The sequence below is a fragment of the Eubalaena glacialis genome, chromosome 19 (assembly GCF_028564815.1).
Source record: "Eubalaena glacialis isolate mEubGla1 chromosome 19, mEubGla1.1.hap2.+ XY, whole genome shotgun sequence".
Lineage (NCBI taxonomy): Eukaryota > Metazoa > Chordata > Mammalia > Artiodactyla > Balaenidae > Eubalaena > Eubalaena glacialis.
The window spans coordinates 44,342,838-44,369,976 of record NC_083734.1 but is presented as its reverse complement, the minus strand read 5'-3'; the positions used below and the strand labels follow the sequence as shown (position 1 = coordinate 44,369,976).

General features: G+C 53.4%; 1 protein-coding gene across 1 annotated transcript; it reads right to left on the bottom strand.

The window, feature by feature from the left end:
• Nucleotides 1–2,719: 2,719 nt before the first annotated feature.
• On the bottom strand, nt 2,720–18,431 carry TNS4 (tensin 4). Its single transcript, XM_061176048.1, has 12 exons — nt 17,993–18,431; nt 12,014–12,416; nt 10,458–10,879; nt 8,852–8,938; nt 8,401–8,526; nt 7,218–7,310; nt 7,048–7,125; nt 5,543–5,614; nt 4,494–4,662; nt 3,616–3,684; nt 3,349–3,375; nt 2,720–2,881 (listed from the first exon to the last, which is right to left on the bottom strand). Exons 1-12 carry the CDS (start codon nt 18,429–18,431, stop codon nt 2,740–2,742), a joined length of 2,127 nt encoding a protein of 708 aa, XP_061032031.1. The 3' UTR covers nt 2,720–2,739.
• Between the last annotated feature and the right edge of the window lie 8,708 nt (nt 18,432–27,139).

Genomic DNA, 27,139 nt, shown 5'->3' with positions numbered 1-27,139 from the left:
TGGGGGTGGGTGGGTGGAGAAGGTATGATGAGAAGAAAGGTGAGGAAGGAGAGAGACACTGGGAGGGGGAGGGGAGGGAGGGATGGTGTACTTATGTGTAGAGAGAAGGATGAGAAAGGGATGCGGCAGGGTGGAAAGTTGGGAGACATGACATTGTGGGTACAGGGGAGAGAGGCTTAAGACCCAGGACTGCAAGGTCTGGAGAGGAAACCCCTGGGTGTCCCTGCATGGGTGCAAAGACCCCTCCCTTCCCAGCTCCTGCCTTGGTGGAGGTCCTTCTTCCCTTCTGCCCTTGCTGGGCTGGCGGCTCTGCCCATCAGCAAAAGTCAAGTCGAGTTCTCTATGAAATCTTCCTAGAGGAAAGATGAGCTATGTAAATGCAGTAGAGGTCATTACCTCCTGTGGACTCTGTCCATGGCCAGGGAGGGGGCTGGGCGGGGGGCTGAGAGGAGCCCCCTCTGGAACTGCGGTTGGGCAGTGGGAGGGGCGGCAGGGGCTTCTCAGTGGTGGTTCAAGGGCATTGGGAGGGTCTCTTCACTTCCTCCAGAGCAGCCCTTGCCACTGGGTCACACAGCTCAGCCTGAACAGAAGCAGCAGCTCTCCCCTTCCCAAGGCTCTGTAGGAAACGGACATCGCTGCAGCCCTCCCCTGAACCACTCAGCGAGGCTTTCCATGGCCTGTCCACCTTGAATCCCTAACTGCAACGGGTCTGGAGAGGTCTGGGGGGGCATTACCCCAAGACTGGAGGCAGAAGCAGGATGAATGATGGGGCCATTGCCCAGGTCTCCAGGGCTGGGCTGGTAGCTCGGGGTTCATCTGGGTTCAAGGATTCTTCTGGACTTTTCTTGAGCCGCCTATGTTTCAGCAGCCTCTGCTCTCGCTCAGGGAGCCTGAGTGAGACTCTGGAAGCTGGCAGGGCTGTCACACGTGCTCATCTCAGCCCTGGCACACACGGGAGAGCCTGGGCCTCCTGTCTTCCTGGCACAGTGGCAGGAAAGGGGTCGTGAAGAAGGAAAACGGGTGTGTCGGACACGTGGGGGACACAGAATGATTTAAGCGACGGTTATGAAGTGGAAGTCAGTGGAGACTGTCCTGCCGTGGCCAGGGTTGTGGCACATGTGGTCTTCTCTCAGACACAGCTGCCACCTGCCCAGCCAGGTCCCCTTTTCTGTTCAGGTTTCCATCTCTGAGGGGATAGCCCTGAGTACCGTAGGACCAACTCTTGTGCAAAGACACTTTATTTTCCATGACGGGAGCTACAAGGCACCCATAGATATATGGGGGGGGGGTGCTCTCTGCCAGCTCCCAGGCTGTGACCTTGAGAACCTTGTCTGGATTCTGTAGTCTCCAGGGTGGGGCAGTGCCTGACCACAGGCTGGGTGGGCTGGTCTCAGCCGGTTCCGCCAGCCCAGGGCTGCTTCAGTCCGGTTTGGTTTTCTGGGTTGAAATAATAACCCTTCAGGCCCAACTTTGGCCAAAGATAATGATTCTCTGGCAGGGCCCCCAGCTGGGCGGGGGCAGGCACTTGTCCCTCATGGAGCAAAAATGGGCTTCTTTTCTGAGTCTTATCTTCTATCCTCATAGTTTGGTTTCCTTAGGACACCAGGTCTGCTAGACAAACAATTCCAGATTCTTGGGGGTCTTAATGGGTTAGGGTTAGGGTTGAGGGGGGTGTGGGTGGGGCAGGAAAGACCACCCAGCTTCTCCAAGCCTCTTGGGGTGGCTGCCTGTTTGCATTCTTGACTCTCTGCTGCCCCCATGTGGTTACGAGGTCAGTTGCTGCCACAGTACTGTAGAGGGCTGTGTGTGTGTGTGTGTGTGTGTGTTGTTGGAGCACAGAGGACTCAACAAGACTGGGGCTGAGGCAGAACCAGAGAGAGCCAGCTCCTGTGTCTGCTTGAGTGAGCAGAGGTCTCGCTGCCGCCACCCCCAGGTGTGAGTGACACAAGGAACACCAGGGCAGCTGTGGGACACTCGCTTATGAGAAATTGAAAGAAAAGATGGAGCTGACGCTCATTTGCAATGGAAGGAATTAGACATCAAGATCATGAGGACAGCTGGGTCATCTCTGACCATGGGGGCAAGTTTACACTTGTTAACCTGCCTAACAACCAGGGCCATGTTGGCTGAAGAATCCAGGGCAGGCGGATCTAGCTTTGCCCTGGGAATAGTAGCTCAATAAGCTGTCAGGGAAATGGGAAAAGGAACAATATGGAGGGAAAGAGAGTCAGTCCATCCCTCCTTTGGTCCTCAATGCTGGCAACCCATCTGCTCTCAGGCCAGCCTCGGGCCAGGGCTCAGGAGTCCCGACCCCGTACCTGCGTTTGCCATGAAGCAGGGGTCACGGGTCTCTAGCTCAGGCTACTGTGTCGGGAGCGTCCAGGAGGATGGAGTCAGGGGTCTTCAGAGGTTATTTTCGTGTGGGGGGTCCTCAGATGTGGGTGTGCTTCAGAATCACAGGGAGCTTGTTAAGATGCCCACAGACGTCTGAGAAGAACAGCTGATCCTGTCTGTTGGCCTCCTTTAAGGTTAGAGAAACTGAGGCCGGGTTGGAGGGGTCTGGATGAAGGTCACCGCTGAAGGTCATGCTGAGTTCAAGGGTTTCAACTTGGTACCGTTCTCCTCCAGTCCAGGGGATTGGTCCATCAGGGTGGTAAGAGGCCTCTTGCTCAGGGTGGAGGGGGCATCCTGAGCAAGCCCACTGGGATGCCTAGGAAGACACACAGGACGCTCCCTCCCCTACATCCTTTCTGGGTCCTGCAGCAGAGCACCCACTAGGCTGATGACCTGCGAGGCTGGCTGGACAGTGTCATACTCCGCGAAGAGGTGGCACACATTCTCCTGGGACTCGGTCTGGCTCTTGGCCACAAACCCAAAGATCCTGATGCGAGAGGAGAGCCTGAGTGAGGGGTGGGACCCAGGGAGGTACCAGGCTGGGAGCAGCTTTCCTCCCTGCTCTTCCCCAGCCCAGCACCTCATTATGATGGGAGCCTCCCCTGTCAGACCGAGAGATCCCTGAGTTTAAGATCTGGGTTTCCCTCCTTTGGAATGGGGGCGCCTGAGGACACGACCTGTGTACTCCCCATCAGAGTCGAAGGTTCCTGAGGGGGAAGGTGTGTCTTGACCATCAGCCTGAGGCATCCTTACAGACTGAAGCCTGCGCCTCCCACATAAGACATCAAGCTGGTGGCTCCCCGAGGGCCAGGGCCTGTGCCGTCCCCCATCAAACCCATGGGCTCCTAAGATCAGGGCGGGGCCTCCTTCCTTCCCTCACTCCCTCCCCATGTTGGGTCCAGGCCTCCCCGAGGGAGACCTCTCATGGCGACTGAGTGGAGAGGAAGGCCTTACCGGGAGGGCTTGCAGTATTTCTGCCACCTGTGGGAAAGGAACATGACAGTCCTGAGTACCAATTCTTTGCTCCATTCCACAGGAGTCTGGCTGAGCTTCGGGAGATAATGGCCAGCTGTGTCCCCACTCCCACCATGTCCCCCTCCCCTCATTCTGTTGCTCCTGACCCCTTGAGGTTCACAGGCTCTGTCTGGGATCCGAATCCCAGAGTCAGTGGGCGGCTAGGACCTGGATGGTCTATTTAGTTTGGCCCAGACTTGAACTTACTTCCGTTGCTTGGGGTCCATGCCACAGAAGCGGAGGGTGGCGAAGGGGTAATGGCGCCGGAAAAACACCCTGGGAAGAGGCCGGGAGAGAAGGGGAGCTGGTGAGAGCCCGTCCCAGTGTCCTGCCCCGCCTTCACCATCTCCAGCTCCCTGTCCTCCAAGAAGCTCTCAGTTTGACGACCCCTGACAGGCTGCCGTGACCTTTCCCACCGCTGGGCCCGGGGCACGTGTTTGCACTTCTCTCCTTTCATGAAGTGCATCTGCCTTCTGTCCTATGTGTTGGGGTTTTCTACCACCCTGCTCCACCCCCACTGCCTATCATGTCATTTAATGAAGATAGGAATTACATCTGGTCATCTCTCTCTTTTTTTTGGGGGGGGGGGCTGTGCCGCACGGCTTGTGGGATCTTAGTTCCCCCACCAGGGATTGAACCGGAGCCCTCGGCAGTGGAAGTGCGGAGTCCCAACCACTGGACCACCAGGGAATTCCCAGCATCTGGTCATCTCTTATTCCTCCAGCCCAGGACCAGGATCCTGCTAGACTGAATCCCTGAGCCTGGGAAGGAGTGATCTCATTGGTCAGCCAGAGTCTGGCCTACAGGAGATGTTCCATCAGTGGATACAGATTTAATCAGTGCCCAATGACTATTAGTTAATTCCAAATCCATCGGTCATGATGAAGCGGGACTTTGGCAGGAGGTCATTGGACTGAGGCCCAGAGAAGGCAGAGAACTTGCCTGGAGTCACTCAGCACGTCACTGACCCTGCTGGGTCCAGGAGCCTGAACTCCATCTCCATTACTGCTCCACAGCCATCTCAGCAATCCCCTCCAGCTTACCCTGCCCAGCCCTTCAGCCCCAGGGCAAGGGAAGCCCCTTACTTCCTCTGGATGTCAGTCAGGGTGATGCCCTGCTCGGTGACTTTGAAGTGGACCACGGTGGGTGTGGGGAGGACATCCCTCTCCAATATGGTTGAGATGGCCTTTTGCACAGCCAGGGCTCCGCTCAGGGTCTCCACGCTCACGGAGCTCAGGTACAGGGCATGGCAACCTGGGGGGGTGCAGATACTGCGTTGGAGCCCTGCCAGAATCCACTGGGGGGGGGTGGAGGTCACCCAGGCCCTGGTTGGCCCTCTGCCCAGAGCCAGGGGATAGAAGTACTTTCCTTTTTTGGAAATCTAGCAGGGCTCCTCTTTGAGCCACTGGACAAGTGGGCAGGGAGTGTATGGGCCACTGAAATTTGCGGCCAACCCCAGGGGACTTTGGGGTCATCTGTTGTTTGCATTGCTCTGGCCCCTGGCCTTCCAGCAGGGGGCAAGGGAAGGGATGTTGCCCCGTATGTAGGGGCATCCAGGCAAGCCTTCCTCTGTCCCATGGCTGGTGCTGCCTCCACCCCTCCCCACCCTCCCCCTGGGGCCCTGGTTCCTTGCTGAGAGAAGGAAGAGGAGACAGGAATGGGGAGGGGGCCATCGTGCTCAGAGCACAGAGTAGGAGCTGTCACTCAGACGAGTGCTGACCCGTGCCTGGCCCTTGGACGTGAGGAGGAGCGACCCTTCCCCTGTAGAAGCCCCCAGGACTCGGACCTGACACTCCACAGAGGATCCCACCTCCAGGGCAGGTCCTTCAGACCCAGAGAGACCCCAGCACATCTGTGTGCCCCCCCTGGAACCCGTGTGTGCAGGAGGGGGTGTAAGCCTCACTGTGCCCCTCCTCTCCTGCCCCTCTTCCTCCTGGCCCACTGCCTGCAGCCTCTCATCTCCTGGTTCACAGGGAGGGGGAGGAATGTGGCACCTTGTTAAAGATGAAGAAACAAAGCTGCAATGGGAAACACGTGTGGACCTGCGTGTGCGTGTGTGCGCAGGGCTGGGAGGTGCCCTGCGGGTGGTGGGCACAGCCAAGCCCGTAGCCTCCCCCTGCCCCATACCACTCACCCGCAGATTTCTTCAGGCAGGAGGCCCCGCCGTCTGCAGAGGGGTCTGAGGCCCCGTCTCCACCTCCCAGTTCTGAGCCAAAGCAATGGAACAGGCCCCCAGGGGGCGGGGGTGCAGTCAGTGGACCCCCCTCCTGGAACAGGCCTCGTTCAGCCCTTTGAACCTCTTCCACCTCCACCCACACCTTCGGGAAGTGACTTGGCTGAGAAACCAGGTGTGATTCCTGTAATGAGGCAAACAGCCGCCCTGGGCTCCCCAAACGCCTCGCTGGCAAGCCTTTTGATCCCTCCTGCCCCTCTCCCTCCTCCAGCCCCTGGACTGTGGCAGTGACCTGGCCTCAGAGACCCCTGACCTCCTCATTCTTTGGGACCCCACCGGAAACCCAGGCCATTTTTGCAGAAAGCAGGGAGGCTCTTGCCATCACCACACCAGGGGCTCCCCTGGCCTTGACTCCTCTCCTAGAACCCCCCTAGCGGCTCTCCTGCACACCCTGAGGTGTGGGTGCGTCTGGGGGTGCGTTGGGCTGTAAGCTTTGGATGGAGCTTCCTGATCTGAGTTGGAGGTCTGACTCTGTGCCTTTGGGCAAGTTACTTAATGCCTTGAACCTTCCTTTCCTCCCTTCCCTCCTTCCCTCCCTCCCTTCCTTCCTTCCTTCCCTCCCTTCCTTCCTTCCTTCCCTCCCTCCTTCCTTCCTTCCTTCCTTCCTTCCTTCCTCCCTCCCTCCCTCTCTCTCTCTCTCTTTCTTTCTTTCCCAAATTTCACCCATTGATCATTTATTTGTTCTCATAATTCTCTTCCTTGATTTTCATGATACAGCCGCGTCCTTGCTCTCTGTTAGTTCCCTGAACACTTTGGAACAAGACAGTAAGAGAGACTTCGGTTCAAATTCGAACCTTCCTTTTCTTAGCAGTGAAATGGGGATAACAGCAATGCCTACTTCACAGGGTTGGAGTGAGCTGTGAATGAAGGAGAGGGTACCCAGTAAATGTTGGACCCGGATGTAAAAACCAAACCTCGCCGAATGGGCAGATTTATGCTCCTTTCATCCTCTTGAGTAAGGAGCTACTCTTTCTCAAAATCTACTCTGCGCCAGGCACTGTGCCAAGAGCCTTGCCTGAGCTTTCTCGCTGCATCCCCACACCAGTCCTAGAAGTAGGTGTGATGGTGGCTGTGCTCATTTCATAGATGAGGAAATGGAGGCTCAGAGAGGTTGACCTTCTCAAATTCTCACAGCCAGGAAGTGATGTGGACGGACTCCAGAGCATGCACTTTTTTTCTTTTTTTTTTTTTGGTCGCGTGGGCCAGCTTGCAGGATCTTTGTTCCCTGACCAGGGATTGAACCCGAGCCCTCGGCAGTGAAAGCGCCGAGTCCTAACCACTGGACCGCCAGGGAATTCCCCCAGAGTGTGCACTTTTAACTATGACACTAAAATGATCCCTAAATAAGGTGAGTAGTGACCACCAGGAGCCTTTCTACTGAGAACAGGTCTGGGGCCCCAGCCCACCTTTCTTTGGGATGATGAGCTTGCAGGGCAGGGCCAGGGCCATGATGGAATGCTGGCACACGAAGGCAGAGAGGCTCCCTGCAAGGAAACAGGAGCCCGGCATAAGGAGGCCTTCCCCAGGCCACCCGCCCAGACCCCAGGGGCCTGGGGGCTGGAGATGCTCAGCTCACCGAAGTAGGGCTCCTCATCGGCTCCTTTGAGATGCACCCCTTTGGCAGAAGACTCGATGAGGAAGTGGCGGATGAGGTCGCTGCCATCCTCGCCTGGACAGAGGAAGCATGTGGATGGGAGTGCAACTCATTTCCTGACCCGCCTCCTCGGGGCCCATCCAGAGGTTAACTTGTCCATCCCCCTGCCTCTGGGTGGGACAGCAGGTAGGAATCCTATCCTCAAGGCCTCCCACGAAGGAGGTGCCCACACCTTTGCTCAAAGGCTTCTGTGTCCAGTAATTCTTTTTTCAGGAGACCTTTCTTTTGGTTTCAACAGCCATCAGGGATGGCTGCCGGCGCTGTTTAGATCAAATCACAACTCTTTGGCCTGGTTTCCCTCTCCCCCTACCCACCCCCTCCCAGGTGCTATTATTCTCCACCAGATGGTCCCTGCTGGCGCCAGGCTGGCCCTGGGAGGCGGGACCACGCCCCCTGCCTCTTCACCAGCCTGCAGCTTCCTGCTTTCTTTGGGCTCATTGGCAAGGCTTCCTTGATAACTAACACTGCCCAGAGGTCACTTTCTTATTTAAACAGAGAGGCGTGGTGTAGAGAATGTGGATATGGGGTTTTTATCCTCTTGCTCTATCACTTGCTCTGGGGGGTCATTAACTCCCTCTGGCAGTGTCTGTTACCTCACCCATTTGTTGTGTGAGAGCTACAGTCAGTCCTGGGCCTTAGGTGAGGGGCTGTGACCCAGGTACCTTGTAATGTAATGATCTGTTTCTATCTCTCTCCCCAGTGAGGTCTCCCTGGTGCCTTGCACAGTGCCTGGGGCAGGGTGGATGCCCCATCGATGTGTGTTGTATGTGGGGTTAAGCTAGCACACATGTTATTACTACATTAGGTTCCCTCACAAGAAATCCGGTCTGGACAGAGGTGGGCACCCAGGAGAGAGCAGCCTGGAGGGGGGTGCTGGGACCGTCCTCCTCTTCCCACCACGAGGGTAGAGCAGGGAATCTGGGGACTCGGGGAGCCTCAGTGCTGGGGGGCAGCGGGGAGGGGGCCGAGGTAGGCCCTCCTCCCAGGAGTCATTATGGGACTGGCCCAAGGTCACCCCACGAGCCAGGGGCAGAGCCGGGACTGGGACCCACCACACCCTGTGGCCTCCTAGAGGTCTTGAGTGAGGACAGAGACAGGTGCCTACCTGATTGGTTCTGGGCAGGTGCAGGGGCCTCCTGCACCTTCAGGGCAAGACCGAAGGAGCCTCGGTATGAAGAACTGTCCCTCACGATGAAAGCCCCCGGCTCTTCCTTCCTTAGCAGCTCGATGGCTGAAACAATCCTTGGGTCAGAGACAGTCACCACCGAACCCGGACACCCTCTGTGCCTCAGCCCCATTGGGTCTTCATAGAGCAGATGGTACAGAATCACCTTTGGTTCCCAGGAAGTCCTTTCTATTGTCTAATCTCCAGCATTCCTGCTGCAGTCATTATTTCCTCAGGTCATGGGGTTCACGGGACACCCCCCTTCCCTGGACCTGCCATTTGCCGTTCCCTCCTCTACATGGACCCAGGGCCCCATCTGCCCCATGTGGGGTGCCAGGACCTGGACCTGATTCCTGGGTCACTCATTCCCTAAAACAGGGCTTCCCTTTACCTTGCTCTCGGGTGATGCTTGGTTTAAACCAGTATTTAGATGTGTCCATCACAAACTTCATGGTGGGCTGCATGTCCCTGGCAGGACCTGGAGACAGACAGAGGAGGGGGACCCTGTAGGCTGGAGAGAGGGGAGCTGAGAGACCCTCCCCGCTCCTCCGCTCAGCAGTCCCATTCAACCCACCCTCCCCTACCCCTACTCCATTGTATCTCCAGATGCCTAAAGGGGCAAAATCCCTTTAGGCTAAGTAAATGTGCTCTTTGAGATGCTAAAATGCCCATTTTCCTGGGTCCCTAAGGCAGAGAGCCGTGGTTCTCAGTTTCGGCATCTTGAAAAGATGTGTCGTGGCCACCTGAGAGTAACTCATTATAAAAAATGTACTGAGATCTGCAAATGATTTGTCCTAGGAACAGATCAGAGCAGCTTCAAAGGCATACTCGTCACCTCATTTTCTCTTGCTTGCACCGACATGGCTTCCTGGGTGGGAGCGAGCAGCGGGGTAGAGTGAACATTTCACCCCCCCCAGGAGTACCTTGATGTCTGTGGCCCAGTGAGGACTGAGAGCCCCGGGAGCCTCGTGGCTGAGCCACGAGGGAGCCGTGGGCTCTGCTCCTGGGAGAGAAACACCCTGGGGGTGCTGAGGCTTAGCCTCTGTGTTTACTGCTTTGGGCTCTGGTTGGCTTTGTTCTTTTTGGACGCCTGTAGTCACAGACTACGGGAAGCAGGGTGTTTGCTGTTTTGTGGTTTTTAGCTGTCTGAACTGGAATGCATTGTCTCCGTTACCCTGTCCACCCCCTGGCTGTGTTCGTCATCCACCAGTGTCAGAGTTAGGACTGACTCTCCCTCTCCCTCTCTTGGGTTAGTCATCGAGCCTGCTGCTTCCATATCCTGAGGGTCTCCTGGCTCTGTCTTCTCTCCTCCACCCTCTGCCCTGCCCTGGACCACTTTGTGATGAAAACCCAAACAGAACCAAAGAAAAACTGCTCTCCCTGCCAAGCCAGGCCCTGCAATCCATCTGCCACGCAGCTGCCAGAGCGATCGATTGAACATGTGTCTCTGACCCCATCGCTCTCCTGTTTGAGAGTCTCTGACGGTCCCCTATTGCCTAAAGGGTAAAGTGCACTCTTTCGCTTGGCGTTCAAGGTCTTTCCCAATCTGGCCCCAAATTACTCCCAATGACCTCATCCCGCACCCAACATTCCAGTCATTTCCTAAGCATGCCACGTGCTTCCACACCTTCGTGACTGTGGCCTGGCTGTTCCCTCTGCTGGGGCTGCCCTTCCTCTCCTGCTCTGGTTGTGGACTTCTCTGATCCACTTTCCAGCCTTTTCAGTTCCCAGATGAAAAGTCTCACTCCTTCTTCTGTAGCCCCATAAGACTTAGAACATCTCTTTACCTCTGTGTTTATCCTACTCTACAGTGATCCTTTGGTTTTTTTCTCTCTTTCTAGACTGTGTCCCTACTATGTGGCACAGTGCTGGGCACACAGTAGATACTTAATCAATGTGTTGACCTGCTGTTGCAGAAGCAAATGCATTGGTGCTTTGTCTATTCCCCATTAGCCAAACCTTATAAAGTGTGAGGTGCTGATTGGTTTACAACTTACCCTCTGGGGATGTGGTGAGAGAGGCATCTGGCAGGGTCTGGCTGTGGCTCCTGGTGGCTGGACAGGGGTTGCTGGAAGAAGTAGCCCCAGGGCAGACAAAGTCCTGGTGTCCTGGGGTCCTCTGGGATGGGGGAGATCCTGGTTCTGGGCAGCCGTTGATCAGCACGATAGGTATGTCCACCATGGAGTTGGTGATGGATGGGGGACAGCTGCTGGCATGTGCCTTGGCCAGTGGTGAGGAATGGGTTGCTCTGGGCTGGCCCATGCTTGGGGTGGGGTTGCTGGGGACCTGGAGGTCACTGGCTCTCGTATACAAGGACACTGGGCCAAGGCTGTGGAGGCTGGAGGAAGAGTTGGCTGGGCTTTCCAAGGATCTCGAAGATGACTGATGGCTGGAGATGCTGGAGCGGAGGAAGGACTGGCTGTGGCACGGGGAGAGCACCAGACAGGCAGAGTTTTAGCGGGTGGGGGTGGACACTTGGGGGCCAGAGCTAGGCTCTGGAATTTAGTGATCTAGGTACCCACGGCTTTGGTCAGAGTAGTGCATACTCCACCCACCCCCCCATAGCCCTGAGCAAAGGGTATGCCCACTTGATCCCCAAGGGAAGCTGAAGGATACAGGAGTGTACCTGCATTGCAGGGTCTGTGGTCAATTAAAGTAGCCAATGGGCTGGCCCCCTGCAGGTCACATGGGCTTAGGCTGGACTCTATTCCCTCTGACTTCCCAGCTAGGCAGGTCCAACTGAGTTGTCACACCAGCCCCCCAGCACTCCCAAGAATCCTGCACACAGACTGGACCTGAGCTGGACCATGTCCATGGCCCATGCAGACGGAATTCCCCAGCTGGAGGAAGAGAAGGAGGCCAGCTCTGCATCCAGCCAGGCTTCTCCCTGAGCTCAGAGGCCTGTGCCAGCGGGCATGGCTGTGGAATCCCAGTCTCCTTGCCAGGGACTGCCTTGGCACAGTGGCTTTGGAGTTGGTATGGGGGACAGAGGTCCTGGGGTTTGGTCTTCCTGGGCAGGATGGGTATGCGTGTGCCTCTGCTCTGAGGCCTGCAGAGAACTGGGCTGGGGCGATGGTAAATAATGCCCAGGCAGGTTTGTCTCCTTCCTGCTAGATTTTGCCAGGAACAAAGACGAAGGTTTTTCTTTCCTGGATGGTTCATCCCAGACCCCCTAATTCTGTTTACATTCTGTGTTTGGGTTTTTTTTTTTTTTTTTAAAAACCTTCCTACAGATGGGCTGTAGGAAGGCTGGAAAGGATACAGGTGAGCCTCATTAATGCAGTGGTTCTTTTCCCGAGAGGTAGGTAGAAGTCAAGATTTTTGTATATTGAATCATATTCTAAATGCTTGAGGAAAGCTTGAGAGCCAAATGGCTGTGATGGCATAAAAGAGAACATTCACTTTTATTTTTGGTACATGCCCAGATTTTGCTCAGAAAGAGTAGGGTGTCCCTCTGTGATTTTAGGATGCGTGTGTGTGTGTGTGTGTGTGTGTGTGTGTGTGTGTGTGAGTTGTGGAGGCAACGTCAGAAGCCGCAGTGGGAGTGACCTACCTTCCAAACACGTAACTGACATCAGATGCTGGGCTGGCTGACAGCATGGAGACCCTGCCCCCCAGCCCCTTCTCCAAGGCTGGGGAAGCCACCAGTGGGGAGCCCAAGCCATGGCGGCCTGAGGCCTTGTTTCCCATTCCAGGGATGGAGTTGCTGGGAGAGGGTGGGGGATGAGAGGAGGGGGCCCCCGAGGGGGGAGAGGGGCTCTGGTGCCCCCTGCCCTGGCTCCCGGAGAAGATGAGGCTCTCACTGCTGCTCCGAGTCTCTCGGGGGATGTCTCTGGAAAGGAGAAGGGCGCCACGGCCAGGGGAGCCGAAGGGTGGGGTGACAGACGGGCTGGAGCAGCTCTGGGGGCCGTCGTGGCACCTTGATCTGGTCGAGGTCACCTCGATGTACTTTATATCTTTGGGGAGAGAAACAGAGCATTGGTGAAACCAGGGAGACTGTACTCGCAGAACACGGATGCTGGAAGGGTCCTCAAGACCATCTGGTCTCCCCTTTCTTTATACATACATATATATATATATGTATATATATATATATATACACACACACACACATATATATATACGTATGTGTGTGTGTATATATATATATATATTTTTTTTTTTAATTTTTGGCCAAGCTGCGCGGCATGCGGGATCTTAGTTCCCTGACCAGGGATAGAACCCGTGCCCCCTGTAGTGGAAGCATGGAGTTTTAACTCCTGGACTGCCAGGGAAGTCCCTCCCCTTTCTTATACAGATGAGGAAGTTGAAGCCCAGAGAGAAGTTTGTTGGAATCAGGATCAGCATTCAGCTCCACCTTCAGGGCCCAGTTTCAAAGTCACCCTCTCTGTGACATCTTCCCTTGGGTGGGGAGAGGTAGTGCCATGAACACGGGTCCTGGAGGTAGACAGACCTGGGTTTCAGATCTGGCTCTGCCACTTACTCTCTGAGAGAGCTTGGCCAAATGACTTCACCACCTAGAGCCTCAGTTTCCACGCCCGTAGAATGGGGCAGCTATACCCAGACTCTTGGTGTTACAGTAAGGATGAACTGAGATGAATGTAGGTGGCACAGCACTGCATCTGGCACATAGTAAGTCCTTTAAAACTGGGAGATCCTCTCCTTCGTGTGGGTTCCACTCCCTAGGCTGAAATGACTGCACCAGTCACATCTTCGGATGCCTCTATCACTCAGGGCTGTGAAAGCTGTTTCTATGTCTGTGCCTGCAATGCAGGCCGGGGTTCTCAAGCTTGGTTGCATGCTAGAATCACCCGATGAGCTTTTAAAGGTCCTAAAGCCCAGGCTCCATCCGGTGCCAATTAGACCAGAACCTCTGGGGGTGGGCCCAGGCCTCAGGGTGGCTTAGCTCCTCAGCTGATTCCAGTGTGCATTGGGCCGCACCGCTGTGGTCCCCAGCCCAGCAGCACTTCACCCGTGAGCTGAGAAGTTGTGCAGAATCTCTGGCTTCACCCCAGGCCTGCTGAAGCAGAATCTGCATTTTAGCGAGATTCCTGGCGATCTGGGTACACCTTGGAGGTTGAGGAGTTCGCTTTAGGGTTAGCTTTAGAGCGAGAACTCTCTGGGGGCAGGGCATGCCGCCTTACTGAGCTGTGGGCCTCTTAGCACCCCAGGCTGCTGACTCACTCTGATGCTCTTTCCATTCCCCAATGGGGGCATCTAGGACTCTTGTTCTGAGACCTTGTTTCTTCCTAGAGTGGGGCACCCTGTGGTTCTCCCATGGTGAGGATGGGCACCTCTCCTCCTGACTTGGGGGGAGGGGAGCTGTCCTCGGTGCTGTTCTAGGAAAGGTGGTGGAAGATGGGGGTTACCCAGCTTCTCCCTCTGGAGGGCTGTGAGTCCTGCCTCTGGCTTCCCAGGATGGAATCTGGGGCAGATTCGGTGGGAAATTGCACCCTCAGCTCCTGTCTGCCAGCCTCCCACCCCCCTGGGCTCTGGCACACGCACCGTCCCCCCACCCAGCGTGACTGTGGAGTCCCTGCCTGCCCCAGCCCGCTCCTGGGGAGGACCTTCTGGCCCTGTTCATGGCTACTGCCTCTGTCTGGGCCTGCGTGGGCCAGGTGGGGGTGGAGGATTGCGTCAGATGAGGGGCGCTGGCATGCTGTCCCAGCAGGTGGAGGAACAGGCCTGGCTTTGTCGACAAGCCTGGGTGTGAGTCTTGGCTTTGCCACTTTCCCGCCAAGAAGCATCAGGTAATTTTCCTAACTGCTCTGAGCCTCAGTTTCCTCATCTGTAAAGTGGGGATCTAAGACCACCCTTCCAAGGTTGCGGTGAGGATGAAATACTCTGATGAATGGAGCCTGGAGCCTGGTCCATGGTGGGCTTCGAGGAGCATCTCCTGCCTGCCTGCTTCTGGGGGGCAGTATTGGCCAGATGGCTAATACTCTCTGGCTAAGGTGGGGGTCCCACTGCTGAGGGCAAGAGTAGAATACCTGGCACAATGTATTGTGGGCTCTGAAAGAGAAGAAGTCTTGGAATGGGGTGGATTCTTCTGCGAGGTTGGCAAGCACAACTTTTTGTTTTTGTTTTTTAATAGGATTTTATAGTGTTTATACCCATAATCCTCTCAAGCCTCACAAGAGCCTTTATGCCCAGTGCCAGCAGGCATTGCTTTTACAGAGGAGGAAACTGAGGCTTGGAGAAATGTGGCGGTGGAGCTCACATTTATTGCACCGTTTTTAATAAAGGCTGGTATTTACTGAGTGCTGTGCACCAGCACTGCTACAGATACGTTACCCGTGTTAGTTCTTTTAAACCTCATGACTCGATTGAAGTAGGAAACATTCTTAATTCCATGTAACAGATGAGAAATCAAGGCTCAGAAAGGTTGAAGAAACTGAGCCCAGCTCCTGTGCTCTGTTTGGGGGCGGGGTGGGCTCTTCCACGGGGAGGGACTCCTCAGGACCCTTTCCCAAGACCTTGACCGTGAGAAGGTGCCTGGCTGCTTTGGAGGGGGGGCGTCTCTCGGCCTGGTGAAGCTCTGGGTCCTACTCACAGGGTCATCCAAACACCTACCAAAGAAAGGCCTTGCTTGGGGGCCAGGCAAGTGGAGGCGGCCGGAAGGGAGGGAGGAGTCCTAGAGCTGTGAGTCACTCCCGCGACTGCCTGCCGCGGGGTGGATGGGGCTGGGCAGGTGGAGGGCCACCACCCTATCACCTGGGAGCAGCGGCTGTTTACAGGCCTGTGGGGCAAGTCTGAGCAGTGCTGGGTGGATGCAGGCGCCTGGCACCAGGCCAGGTGGGTGGAGGGTTGGAGAGACGGTTATTAAACACCCTTCGCTTGGGATTGGCAAACCGCCTTGCCTGGCAGAAATTCTGGAAAATAAAATGCGGGGCCCTGTTCCAAAGATGGGGAGGGGTGGCGGAGAGGATAAAGGAAGGGATATGGTATTTGCTTCCAGAAGCCATGTTCCCTGTGGGACTGGTACCCCCCCTCTCCCCCCCCAGGGTAAATCTGAAGGAAGGTAAGCAAGAGGCAGAGGCAGGGAGCTGGATGAAGGTTTGGGAGCACTGGGGTGGTGGAGCCTCCCTGAAGCCCTGGAGGGCAGGAAACTAGCTCCAAGGAAGAGAGAAAGGCAAGAACGTGGACTTTGGAGCCCAGAGGCCCGGGCTTTGAGCTGACTCACTAGCTGTGTGACTGTGGCCATCGCTTCCTTTCCTTGAGCCTCAGTCTTCTCATCTGTAAATGAGGTTTCCAGTATTTCCTTCACAGGGTAGATGCTGGAATTATGTGTTACAAAAATCTATCTGGACATTTTTAGGGGAGGGATTGACACTAGATCGCCGATGTTTAATTTTTGCTTTTGCCAAGTTAGGACAAAGAGAAGCAGTGAACGTCTGCTAGCATCACAATTATAGAACGTCTTCCACTTAACACCCCAAAAGTAGGATGGATGAGAGTGCAAACAGAGGAGTTCTACACAATGGATACGTTTGGCTGGATGAAAACTCACTGCGGTGCCATGGGCTGGGGGAGTTTTGTCACCAGTAGCAGTGGTCTGAGGGGAGGGTTTGGGGAGCAAGGTGCAGCCACCACAGTGACATGCAGCCTCTCGCTATTCTTAGTGATGGCAGAGAACTTTCTAAAGGGGAGCTGACCTGCTGGTTGTCCGAGGAGGTAGTGAGCTCCCAGGCATCACAGGTGTCCAGGCAGAGGTTGGAGGAGAGGATTTTTTAAAATTCCATCAGAAGGAGCGAGGGCAGAGCTAGGCGGCTTCATCAGGACCCTCTGACCACTGCTGCTCTCTGGCACCCCCTGCTGCCCAGAGTCTGGTGGACACATCCTCACGATGGCAGGTTGTGCCCAGGGCATCTGAGAACGCAGACAACTGCCCATCGGTCCCTTGGAGGAAGGGCCCTGTTATCAACACCCCTACCCTGTACAAGCGCACGCCCCCCAGAGGGTGGTCCTGCCCCAGCTGGCCTTGAGTGTGTGGAAGCCCTGCCCTGGGGCATGAGCATTAAAGTCCTGGGCTTGCCCCGGCCAGTGATAATTAGGCCCAAGCCACCTTTCCTGCAGAGACATGCCCACGACTGGCCTTAAGAAGCAGGAAGACTCTTGAGGGATGGAGGTGGTTCTTTTAATAGGCTTGTCAGGCAATGCTCGGTGGGAGGAGCAGAAGACCGGCTGGAGACCAGGAGCCCGGGTGCCAGAGGACCTGTGTGCCGGGCTGACCTCCACCCCAGAGCCTGAACCTGTCCTGGGGCTGGTCTTAGTCGCAACCCCAATGTTGACTACAAACAGCCACCATTTATCATGACCTACGGTGTCCCAGGATTTGTGATAAACACCCATCAAATGTTATTTTTTCAAGCCCTGCAACACCCTTTGAAGTGCAAACTCATCTCTATTTTACAGATGAAGAATCTGAGACGCAAAGAAGTGAAGTAAACAGCTTGTGTAAGGTTTGCCTGATTCCAGTGATTAGGCTAGACTGGCTCCTTCCTCAAGTCCATCAACCTCAGTCTTTTTGTTTGTAAAATGGGGATAAAATATTCGTCTCATGGAGGTAGATTGGGAAGATCAAAGATTCAATTATTAAGAGCTCAGCACAGTGCCTGGATAGAATGATAAATGCTCAATAAGTAGAAATTCTCCTGGATCCCATCTCTAATCCTCACCACACCCTCTAACCCACGCTGATTAAACCCCTGGAGGCCTCAGTCTTCCAGCCTGTCTAATGGGGCTGCTGCTCCGTGACCCTCATCCTCAAAGTGTACTTGAAACTCTTTGGGAAACTGAAGCCAGATGCAGAGATTTCTGGATACGCTTGGACGTGGTGGTATCCTGGAGTTGGCTTGAACCAGCTCATGAAAGCTGATTGTTAAATTTTCAAGATTTTTTCCAGTTGGTTGCTAAATTATATGAACATTGTAAGTTTGTGTAGTTTAATCTTTAGTAATGGCTAAACCGTTACTAAAGATTAAACTACACAAACTTAAAATGAAATAACATCTTAAAAACAAAAGTAATAAACACTCAAAAATTCATCACATCTCAATTATTTACTATATTTACTATTATCTATACTTGAAGTTATTTACATTTATTGTTATCGGTAAGGTGAAAATACTATTCCTATAAAAATTTCAGGGTGCCAGGTTAGGACCTAAGAGAGACACCATAGAACAGTGAGATTCAGGGACACCACATTTATCAAGCTCTTATTTATGTGCATGGCATCGTATAATATGCTTATCCATATTAGCTTATTTAAATTCTCTGAAAAATTACATAAAACAGGTATCCATCACTTTCCAAACTCAAGAACCAAATAGAATTGGACAGTGAGGGCTACTTATATTTATCTCTTTTATAGAGCAGAGAAAACAGGGAGGTTAAGTAACTTGTTTAGAGCTGCACAGCACTCCTCAGTAGGACACTGTCCCCTGCTCCTCTGATTTGATAGAAAACTCCTTCCTCATGAGGTCTGGTCCCCAAGCCCTCCTCCTGACACTGTGCCCCAGTTCCTTACCCAAAGCTTCAGGCTCTTCTTTCTTTCTCCTCGAGGTAGTGCTCTGGGTGGGCTCAGCCCAGGGGCCACCAGGCCCTGGAGGGAGCAGCTGGAAGGTGGGGTCCAGTTCCAGAATCATCTGGTTGAGGCTCTCCAGCGAGAAGTCAATGTAGGAGTCAAGGTCCTCCAGGGCTCCCGAGGCCTGCTCCCCAGGGGACTGCAGGAGGCAGCTGGCTTTGGCTCCAGCCTGTGGGGCCTGCTGGAGCCTGCTGTGGGGCTCCTTGCTGGGCATGGGGGCCATCAGGGCCTGAGCTCCCCAGCCTTCTGTGGTGTAGTAAAGACACTGGGGCGGCAGGCCGGGGCTGGGTGCTGGGTGCAGGGGCCTCCTGGGTTCCTCACAGGGAGCCAAGCCGACTGCAGGGCCTCCTGCCAGCAGGGGGCTGGACATCACCTGGGACATAGTGGGGGTAGTGACCTGGCAGTTTACCTCCGGCTTCCAACCAGCCTCACATCCCACAGATGTCACTTGCCAATCAGGAGCTCTTGGGACCTGAAAGAAGCGGAGGTGGGGGCGAGGGTGGGAACTGAGTAAATTCTGTAGATGAAGCCCCGGGCTCCCTTCCCCCCAAACAAAGGCATATTTATTCACTCATTTAAAAGCATGGCTGCTGGAGCCAGTCTGCCCCAGGTTTGCATCCTGGCTCCACCACTTACTAGCTGTGCAACGTTGGGCAAGTTAATTAACTTCTCTGTGCCTTGGTTTCCTTATCTATAAAATGAGCTAATATTTGTAATATGTTTAGAATATGCCTAGCACATAATAAACATTATGCAAATGATGATTAAATAAAATAACTTCAATAGACGTTTGTTGGCTACTTACTATGTCCCGGCCTTATTTATTAAATACATACTAGCTAATATTTACTGAGTAATTACTATGCACTTACGCCCTAGTATTTACACATAAAACCTTTAAAAATCCTCATAACAACCCTATTAGTAGATGCTATTATTATTCCATTTTATAATGGGAGAACTGAGATACAGAGAGGTAAGTAACTTGCCCAAGGGTCATCAGGCCAACAGGTGTCAGAGCAGGACTGGACCCCAGACTGCGTGATGTCAGGGCCCCTGCACTTAGCTGCTACTCCATGTGGGCCAGTTGGTGAAACAGACAGGTAAGCAGGTGAACAATCATAAACAGTGCCATTGGGGAGGAGGGGAGGCGGGGAGGCAGAGGGGACTCTGTAGGCACTAGTGGGGGAGGTCAGGGAGGACTTCCTGGAGGAAGGGATACATAAAGGGAGACAAGAAGGAAAAGCAGGAGCTGGCTGGGCGAGCCAGGTAGGGGTGAGGAGGCAGGTGTATTCAGAGGCCTGATGGACAGGGGAGACATTGAGCATCTGGGAAACAGAGAGAACCTAGGGTGGATGGAGGGGAAGTTGGGGTGGGGAAGGCAGGCTGGCCAGACCCTGCAGAGCCTTGCAGGCTGGGCTCAGTAGTGCTGACTCAACCCCGAGGGCAATGGTGAGCCACAGAACAGTTTTGATCTGAGGAGTGACATCATCAGATGATATTCACTCCCTGGGGGCTCATCTGGGAAAAGATGTCCCAACTTCCTCATTTCCCTTATGTGGGGAGTTCTTCCCCTTGTCTAGCCTTAATGCCACATGTTAGTGGTTTCTTACAGGAAGTAAGAGGTTCTGGAACAGAGGCTGCCAAGAAAACTGTAAGGAGCTGGGATATGCTGGTTGTGCTACCACTGCCTGCTCTGAGTCTCACTGGCCCCACCCCCCCACCCCAACCAAGGTACCCTCCAATGCCTCTTCTCCCTTCTTCTTTTTTTAAATTTTTAAATTTTTTATTTAAACATCTTTATTGGAGTATAATTGCTTTACAACGGTGTGTTAGTTCCTGCTTTATAACAAAGTGAATCAGTTATACATATACATATGTTCCCATATCTCTTCCTTCTTGCTTCTTCCTCCTTCCCACCCTCCCTATCCCACCCCTCTAGGTGGTCACAAAGCACCGAGCTGATCTCCCTGTGCTGTGTGGCTGCTTCCCACTAGCTATCTATTTTAAGTTTGGTAGTATATATATGTCCATGCCACTCTCTCACTTTGTCACAGCTTACCCTTCCCCCTCCCCATATCCTCGAGTCCATTCTCTAGTAGGTCTGTGTCTTTATTCCCATCTTACCCCTAGGTTCTTCATGACCTTTTTTTTTTTTTTTCCCCTTAGAGTCCATATATATGTGTTAGCATACGGTATTTGTTTTTCTCTTTCTGACTTACTTCACTCTGTATGACAGATTCTAGGTCCATCCACCTCACTACAAATAACTCAATTTCATTTCTGTTTATGGCTGAGTAATATTCCATTGTATATGTGTGCCACATCTTCTTTATCCATTCATCTGTTGATGGACGCTTAGGTTGCTTCCATGTCCTGGCTATTGTAAATAGAGCTGCAATGAACAAGATGCCTCCACCACATCCTGCTTTAGAGTCAGACCCTAGTGTTGGAAAAGGCATTGCGACCAGCCTGGGGCAAATGAAATGAATGCGAACTCTTGGGTCTGAAGATTCAGATTCGAATCCCAGCTCAAACAGTTCCTTAAGGTGTAACTCTGACCCTCAGTTTCCTCATTTGTGAGATGGGAATAAGAATTCCTGCCTTGTGCCCTCCTGGAGGGTGGTGTGGAAGCAGCAAGGTGTTGCTTGTGAAACCAGTTGGACAATTCTAAATATTACTTGGAAATAAGTGCTTATATGTCAATGGGATATAATACCTTCATAATAATAAATAATAATAACTCCCGTTTTTTTGAGCTCTCACCATGTGCCAGGCACTGATTTTCCCTATGGTAACTCTTTTTAATCCTCTCATAACCCTAGGAAGTACTGCATTCCTATTACCAGCCCATTTTACAGATGAAGATACTGAGATTCAGAGAGGTTAAGAAATCTGTATCGGCCACACGTCCAGAAAAGTGGTAGAGCTGGGATTCAAACGCAGGCTGTGGACTTTAGACTCTTAGCTCCTTATACCACATAGAGTTCAAATGCCGAGGAACACCTGAGGTCCAGAGAGGGGGTGTGAGTTGCCCCAAGTTCGCACAGTAAGTTAATGAGAAAAGCCAGAACCCTCTTCTCCCCCACGGCTCCTGCCAGCCCTGCTGCCAGACTTCTCCTTGGCCAGGTCCTGGAGGGGGCGGGTGCATCCCAGGCTCGGGAAGCGTGTCTATAAATGGCTGTGGAAGGGAACGGGCCTCTGAGCTTCTTTCTGGGGGCAGCTGAGGACATGGAGCTTTGGCTCCAAGCGGCCTGGGTTTGTTGGGGCAGGATCTCAGCACACCCTACAGGGTTTTTGGCTGGGCCTCAAAGAGGAGCCTGAGGTTATGGTCCTTGGGGAGCACACTGGGGACCTGGGTCCTCCCCCAGGACCAGGACCCAGACCCAGTATGTCTGCCTACTGATTTGGAAACTGCTTTTGTGCCACGCTGGGCAAGTGTCCGTTCCTCTCTGGGCCTCAGTTGTCCCATCTGTATAATGGGAATGTGATCATAACAGACACTTAAAACGTACTCATTTCATTTTCTCAATGGTTCTTTGAAAAAGGTACTCTTCCTGTGGGGCTGGAGAGGTTAAGGGATTTGCCTGGGGTCATACAACACACAGAACACAGTAGTGGAACTGGGATTTGAACCCAGGTGGTCTTGGCTCCCAGTCCCACACTCTATGCCACTACTTCATAGATTTAAGATCCCTTTCACCTCTCTCTGCCCATTCTGGGATTCCAGAACCCAGTGGGACGGGCCTGGGATTGAGCAAAGGGCAGGCAGCCCCTTGGGATCTTCTTCAAACTCTTCTCACTTTTAACACTCCCTGAAGCACCACTGGACCTCCCAGGGCTGGTCTCACTCCTTTATTCCTGGACACCTTCCCTCTCCTGTCCCCACCAGCACACTTCTCTAGCTCTTTCCTTCCTGCTCTAAATGTGAAGGGAAGGTCCCTGGGCTCAGTGCTGTGTGTATGTATATAGGCTGGCTGTAGTGGGTAGGGAGGGCCCCTTTTTATAGGACCCGCCCACTCACTGGACGGGAATCTCTTTCTTTGTTCCCAAGGGCTCTGGAGGCAGGGGGATCCTGATTCCTGGGCAAATCCCCTCATCCATTTCATTGCCAGCTTCTTCTCCTGACTTACTCTTTCCCTTCTACAAGCCCAGGTCAGTGGAGGGAGAGGGCGGCAGAGGGAGAAGGCTGAATCTCCCCCAAAGCACCTTGTCCCAGTAGCCCAATTCCCCACTCCACCCCCTTGCTCGAAGAGTGGCTTTGATTGTCCCATGCTCTCCACCCAGACCCAGTGAAGCAGACCCTGGGACAGCAGGCAGGGACCCGCAGGACCAGCGCAGGCCATGCCGCCACTCCCTGGATTCCTGGTGGCCTCTGAAGGGCCCAGCACGGGGGCTCAGCTCATGGCCAGGCCCCAGGGACTCCGGGCTGGGAGGCAGGAGGCTGGGTTCTGGGTCCATTCCCTTTCCAAGCCTCGGGGGCCCCCTGGGCAAGCCTCTTCCCCTCCCTGGACCACGAGTTCTCTCATCTGTACACTGAGGGCTACAGATTAAGTTCTCCCAAAGTGCAGAACTCGGGTCTGTGGTCCCGAGACCATCTTCCGCTCATGCCCAGCCTCTCCCCCATTTCTCTCCACCTTCACTCCGAGCCCCAGGAGAGGTGGAGAAGCTGAGCCTCCCTCTCGTCTCCTTAAAGAATAAAGACACCTACCTGGTGTCCAGGGCAGGCAAGACACTCCTGCGTTCACTCCTGGCTCCTGGGACGGAGAGAGGCTGTCAGAGCCCAGGTGAGGAGTAAGGGGAGGTGCAGTTCACCTCCAGCTCCGCCTTAAGAGCAGTCGGCCAGCCCCGCCCTCTCTCCTCCCTCCCAGGCCTTACACGTGGCCTGACAGCCGGCAGGCCCCCCCGCCCCCCGACCACAGGTCTGGACCGCTCAGGTGGGGCTGGCACGGGCAGGGGAAGGGAAGCATTGGGGGGCGGCCTGGCCCTGGTGGGCACTGGGGCAGGGTGTGTGTGTGTGGGGGTCCCAAGCTTCCTGCTGCCCATTCCCTCCCTGGGAACCACGTGCTCCGGGGAACCCCTGCTTGGACAAGGCTTGTTAAGACCAAGGTGTACTGTAGGCATTCCTTTCAGCCAGTGCCAGCCAGGGGAGGAACCGGGGGTTGGCAGGGCTAGCAGAGAGTGAAGCCTTGGCCTTGGGGGAGCAGGATGCCAGGGGACAGGAGACCCTTCCCAAAGGCCCCCCCTGTGCTCTCTGGGCTGGGTCAGTGTGGCAGGCACCGGGTAGGGGCCCGTTGGAACTCAGGCGGGGCACAGATATTGTCTTTTCTTCTTAGCCTGGGAATAGGCTTCTAACTCAAGGGGAGGAGGCTCTGAGTGTCTAGAGGGCTTTGAGAAGGGGCTCAAAGCCTTGCTGGACTTCACTCATTCACTCATGGACTATCCCTCTGCACGGTATTGTGGAAGTTCCATGTGGGAGCGATGGCAGGCAGTCCAAAAGTCCAGGCATTCCCTCTCCCTGGCTCCAGTCCCTCCCTGTTCTGTGCCAGGGGTCCCAGAGTATTCTGAGGGGGCATCCAGCCATTGTGGGGGCGGGCCGCTGCTGGTAGAGCTGAACCCCAACTGGGCAGGTTGGTCTGAAGCTAGGAAGCCAGCAAAGTCTCCAGCCTAGGGACTCGTGGTGACCTCCGAAGTGGCTAATCTCAGGGGTGGGTGGGCTGCCCAGTGCCCCCATAATGCTCAGTGGAAGGGCTTCTGACCTTAAAGCTTTTGATGTTCTGTGCCTTCATGGAGGCATGATGAGCTTGTGTCGTGGGAGGCGAGGGAGCGCAACGGTGCAAATGTGAAAGGTGATCCCTCTTGACGGTGGCATTGAAAGGCGTCTCTGGGTGTTCACGCAGCCCAGCTGGCCCATAGCCTGGTGAGCAGTTGTGTCTTTGAATGAAGAAAATGGTGCCCCTCCCTTGGGGTGGATGCAGCTGCAAAACAGGGTGCACTGCCCACAGCAGCCTTATTCATGGGCAGCCAGCTGCTGAGATTCTCAGGTGGAAGCGGCAGGTTATGGGGGGTCAAAGTGTCAGGCCAGGATTGGAGTGGTCCTGGTGTTGGCCCTGGCTGCCTTCCTGGGGGCTGACACCGAGGCCAGTTTTTGCAGTTCTTCAGGTCTGGGATCCCCAGGCTTATGACCCTGTGCTTGAGGGTTACAGTCTTTCTTGGCAGGTTTGACTCTTTTGGTTCACATTTGGCTGCTTCCTTCACCTTAAGCCAGTCCCAGGAACACTGATTCCAGCCTCAGCCACCTCACAGACCCTGCCCACTCAGCCCCCCTGCCTCTGCCTCATCCCCCACCTCCCTCTGCTCCCCCTTCCTTCCCCCCACCTCCTCTTGACATGATCAGCCTCCCAAGGGGTGGGACAGAATTTCCTTCTGCATCTATGGATATGAGTGTGTGATTTTTTCCCCTCTTTTGCTTGTTGATGTGATGGAGTACATTAATTGAGTTTTGAATATTGAACCAATCTTGCATACCTGGGATACATCCCACTTGGTTGTGTTGTATAATTTTTTATACATTGTTGGACTCAATTTGCTAATATTTTGTTGAAGATGTTTGCATCGATGCTTATGAGAGACATTGATCTGTGGTTTTCTTGTAATGGCTTTGTCTGGTTGTGGTATTCGAGTGATGTTGGCCTCATAGAATGAGTTAGAGTATTCTCTCTGTTTCTAGCTTCTGAAAGAGATTGTAGAGAATTGGGTAATTTCTTCCTTAAAAGTTTGGTAGAATTCACCAGTAAACCCATTGGGGCCTTGTGCTTTCAGTTCTGGAAGATTATTAATTACAGATTCAACTTCTTTAATAGACACAGGCCTATTCACAGCATTTCTTTCCAACTTCAACATATAGCATTTTCCTGGCTGCTGGGGGCAACTTGGTCTACATCTACCCTTCCAAGAGAAGGGATTCCAAGCCTATATTTTGAGGGATCCTGAACTCCTCTCACTAATGAAGAGGGAAAATCAAACAAAAAAACAAAAAATGTAGTTTCTGACAGGGCTTTTTTTCTTATAGAGAATCTGTTACACATTCATTCAAAATACATTCATTGAATGTTCTTATGTTTAGGCACTGGGATACCAAGATGAATGGGACAAGGTTCCTGCTCCCAAGGAGCATGCTGTCTATGGGAGAGGATGACTCATAGGCAAATAAGTCCCCAAATCCCAGGCTGGTGCTCCCCAAATCCTACAAAGGAGGGGAAATGCTTGGTCCTCTCTGGTAGCCATTAGTCACATGTGGCTATTCAGCCCTTTTGATGTGGCTGGTCCAAATTGAAACGTGTCATAGGCGTGAAACACGATTCAGATTTCAAAGACTTAGTATGAAAAAAAGAATGTAAATATCTCATTGATGCTTTTTATATTGATAACATGTTGATAATATTTTATAGATATTGGGTTAAATAAAATATACTATTAAAATTAATTTCACCTGCTTCTTTTCACTATTTGAAATGTGTTTTATTAGTTTCCTGAGGCTGCTATAACAAATTGCCACAAACCTGGTGGTTTAAAACATCAAAAATATATTCATTTGCAGGCTGGAGCCTAGAAACCTGAAATTGGGTTGTTGGGAAGAATCTGTCCCTTGCCTCTTCCACCTTCTGGTGGCTGCCCTGGAACTCCTGGGCTTGTGGCCACGTTGCTCCAATCTCTGCCTTGTCTTTGCTTTCTCCCCTGTCTGTGTTATCTTTTACCTCTGTCTTATGAAGACCATATGATGGCATTTAGGGCTCCCCTAGATAATCCAGGGTAATCTTACCATGAAAGCCTTAACTTAATTACATCTGCAAAGATCCTTTTTCCAAATAAGGTAACATTAGAAAGTTTCAGGAGTTAAGACTTGATACTTCGGGGGTGGCCATTATTCAACATGTGGCTACTAGAAAGTTTAAAATTACATGTTGATTATATTTCTGTTGGACAGCTTTGGGCTATAGTAACCCCTGTCTCCTGGAACCAGAGAAAGCATCTCAGACTCAGAGCACATTCAAAGTGGAGGGGTATGGTGACCCGCCTGGGCAAAGTCAGAGAGGTGAGAAGGAGCCTGGGGTGCTCCCAGAACCATTGGAGTGTTCTCTGTAGCTGGAACTCAGGGTGAGGGTGGGAAGAATGCTGGGAGAAGAATCTGGAGAGACAGTGGGTATATAGCATCGACCTCCACCCACTCTTCTCCTAGTGAGCCTTCCTTAGCTGGAGAAGCTGGACCCTGACCACTGCATTCCTCAGACTCTGTTGCTGCTAGAGTTTTGATTAGGCAACAGGTTCTGTCAATCGAACAGACTTGGGAACATGGCTTGTTGCGCAGCCTGGTTGTGGAGACACTGATTTTTGGGGGCGGGCGGCTGGCTTCTAGCATCCAGTGTCCAGTTTTGTGGGTATGGAGAAGTTGTTGCTGAAATGGTCTCCTGACCCCTGAATCAGTTAGGTGATGCTTCTTGAAGCCAACAGACCCTGGGCGGCTCCTGATTTTTTACCTTCCTGACGGTGTCAGAGGAGGTGTTTCGCAAGGTGCGTCCCATGTTTTTCTGGGAGCCATTCCTGCCGGTGCAGCCTGTTCCTTTAGCCCTTCTGGTGATTTTGTCAGCATAGAATTACCTGCATGAAATTCCTTTCTGCTTAAATGAGCTAGTGTGGTTTCTGTTTCTTGCTGGTGAGTGATGCAGGCGGGCTCACCTAGGGGGTCAAGGGCATGGAGGTCAGCCTAAGCAGCCTGGCTTTTCTGCTGTGGGCGATGGAGATACAGGGATGATTTTATTTATTTATTTATTTATTTATTTATTTTTGGCTGTGTTGGGTCTTCGTCTCTGTGCGAGGGCTTTCTCCAGTTGTGGCAAGCGGGGGCCACTCTTCATCGCGGTGCGCGAGCCTCTCACTATCGCGGCCTCTCTTGTTGCGGAACATAGGCTCCAGACACGCAGGCTCAGTAGTTGTGGCTCACGGGCCCAGCTGCTCCGCGGCATGTGAGATCCTCCCAGACCAGGGCTCGAACCCGTGTCCCCTGCATTGGCAGGCAGATTCTCAACCACT

Bases quoted from the DNA above. Each gene is read 5' to 3' on its own strand.
- TNS4 (XM_061176048.1), bottom strand. From the start codon at position 18,431: ATGTCCCAGGTGATGTCCAGCCCCCTGCTGGCAGGAGGCCCTGCAGTC. The intron at 4,663-5,542 runs GTGAGTGGTATG...GCACCCCCCCAG, and splicing joins CTGCCTGAAGAAATCTGCGG to GTTGCCATGCCCTGTACCTG. The intron at 2,882-3,348 runs GTAAGGCCTTCC...CTCTCGCATCAG, and splicing joins AAATACTGCAAGCCCTCCCG to GATCTTTGGGTTTGTGGCCA.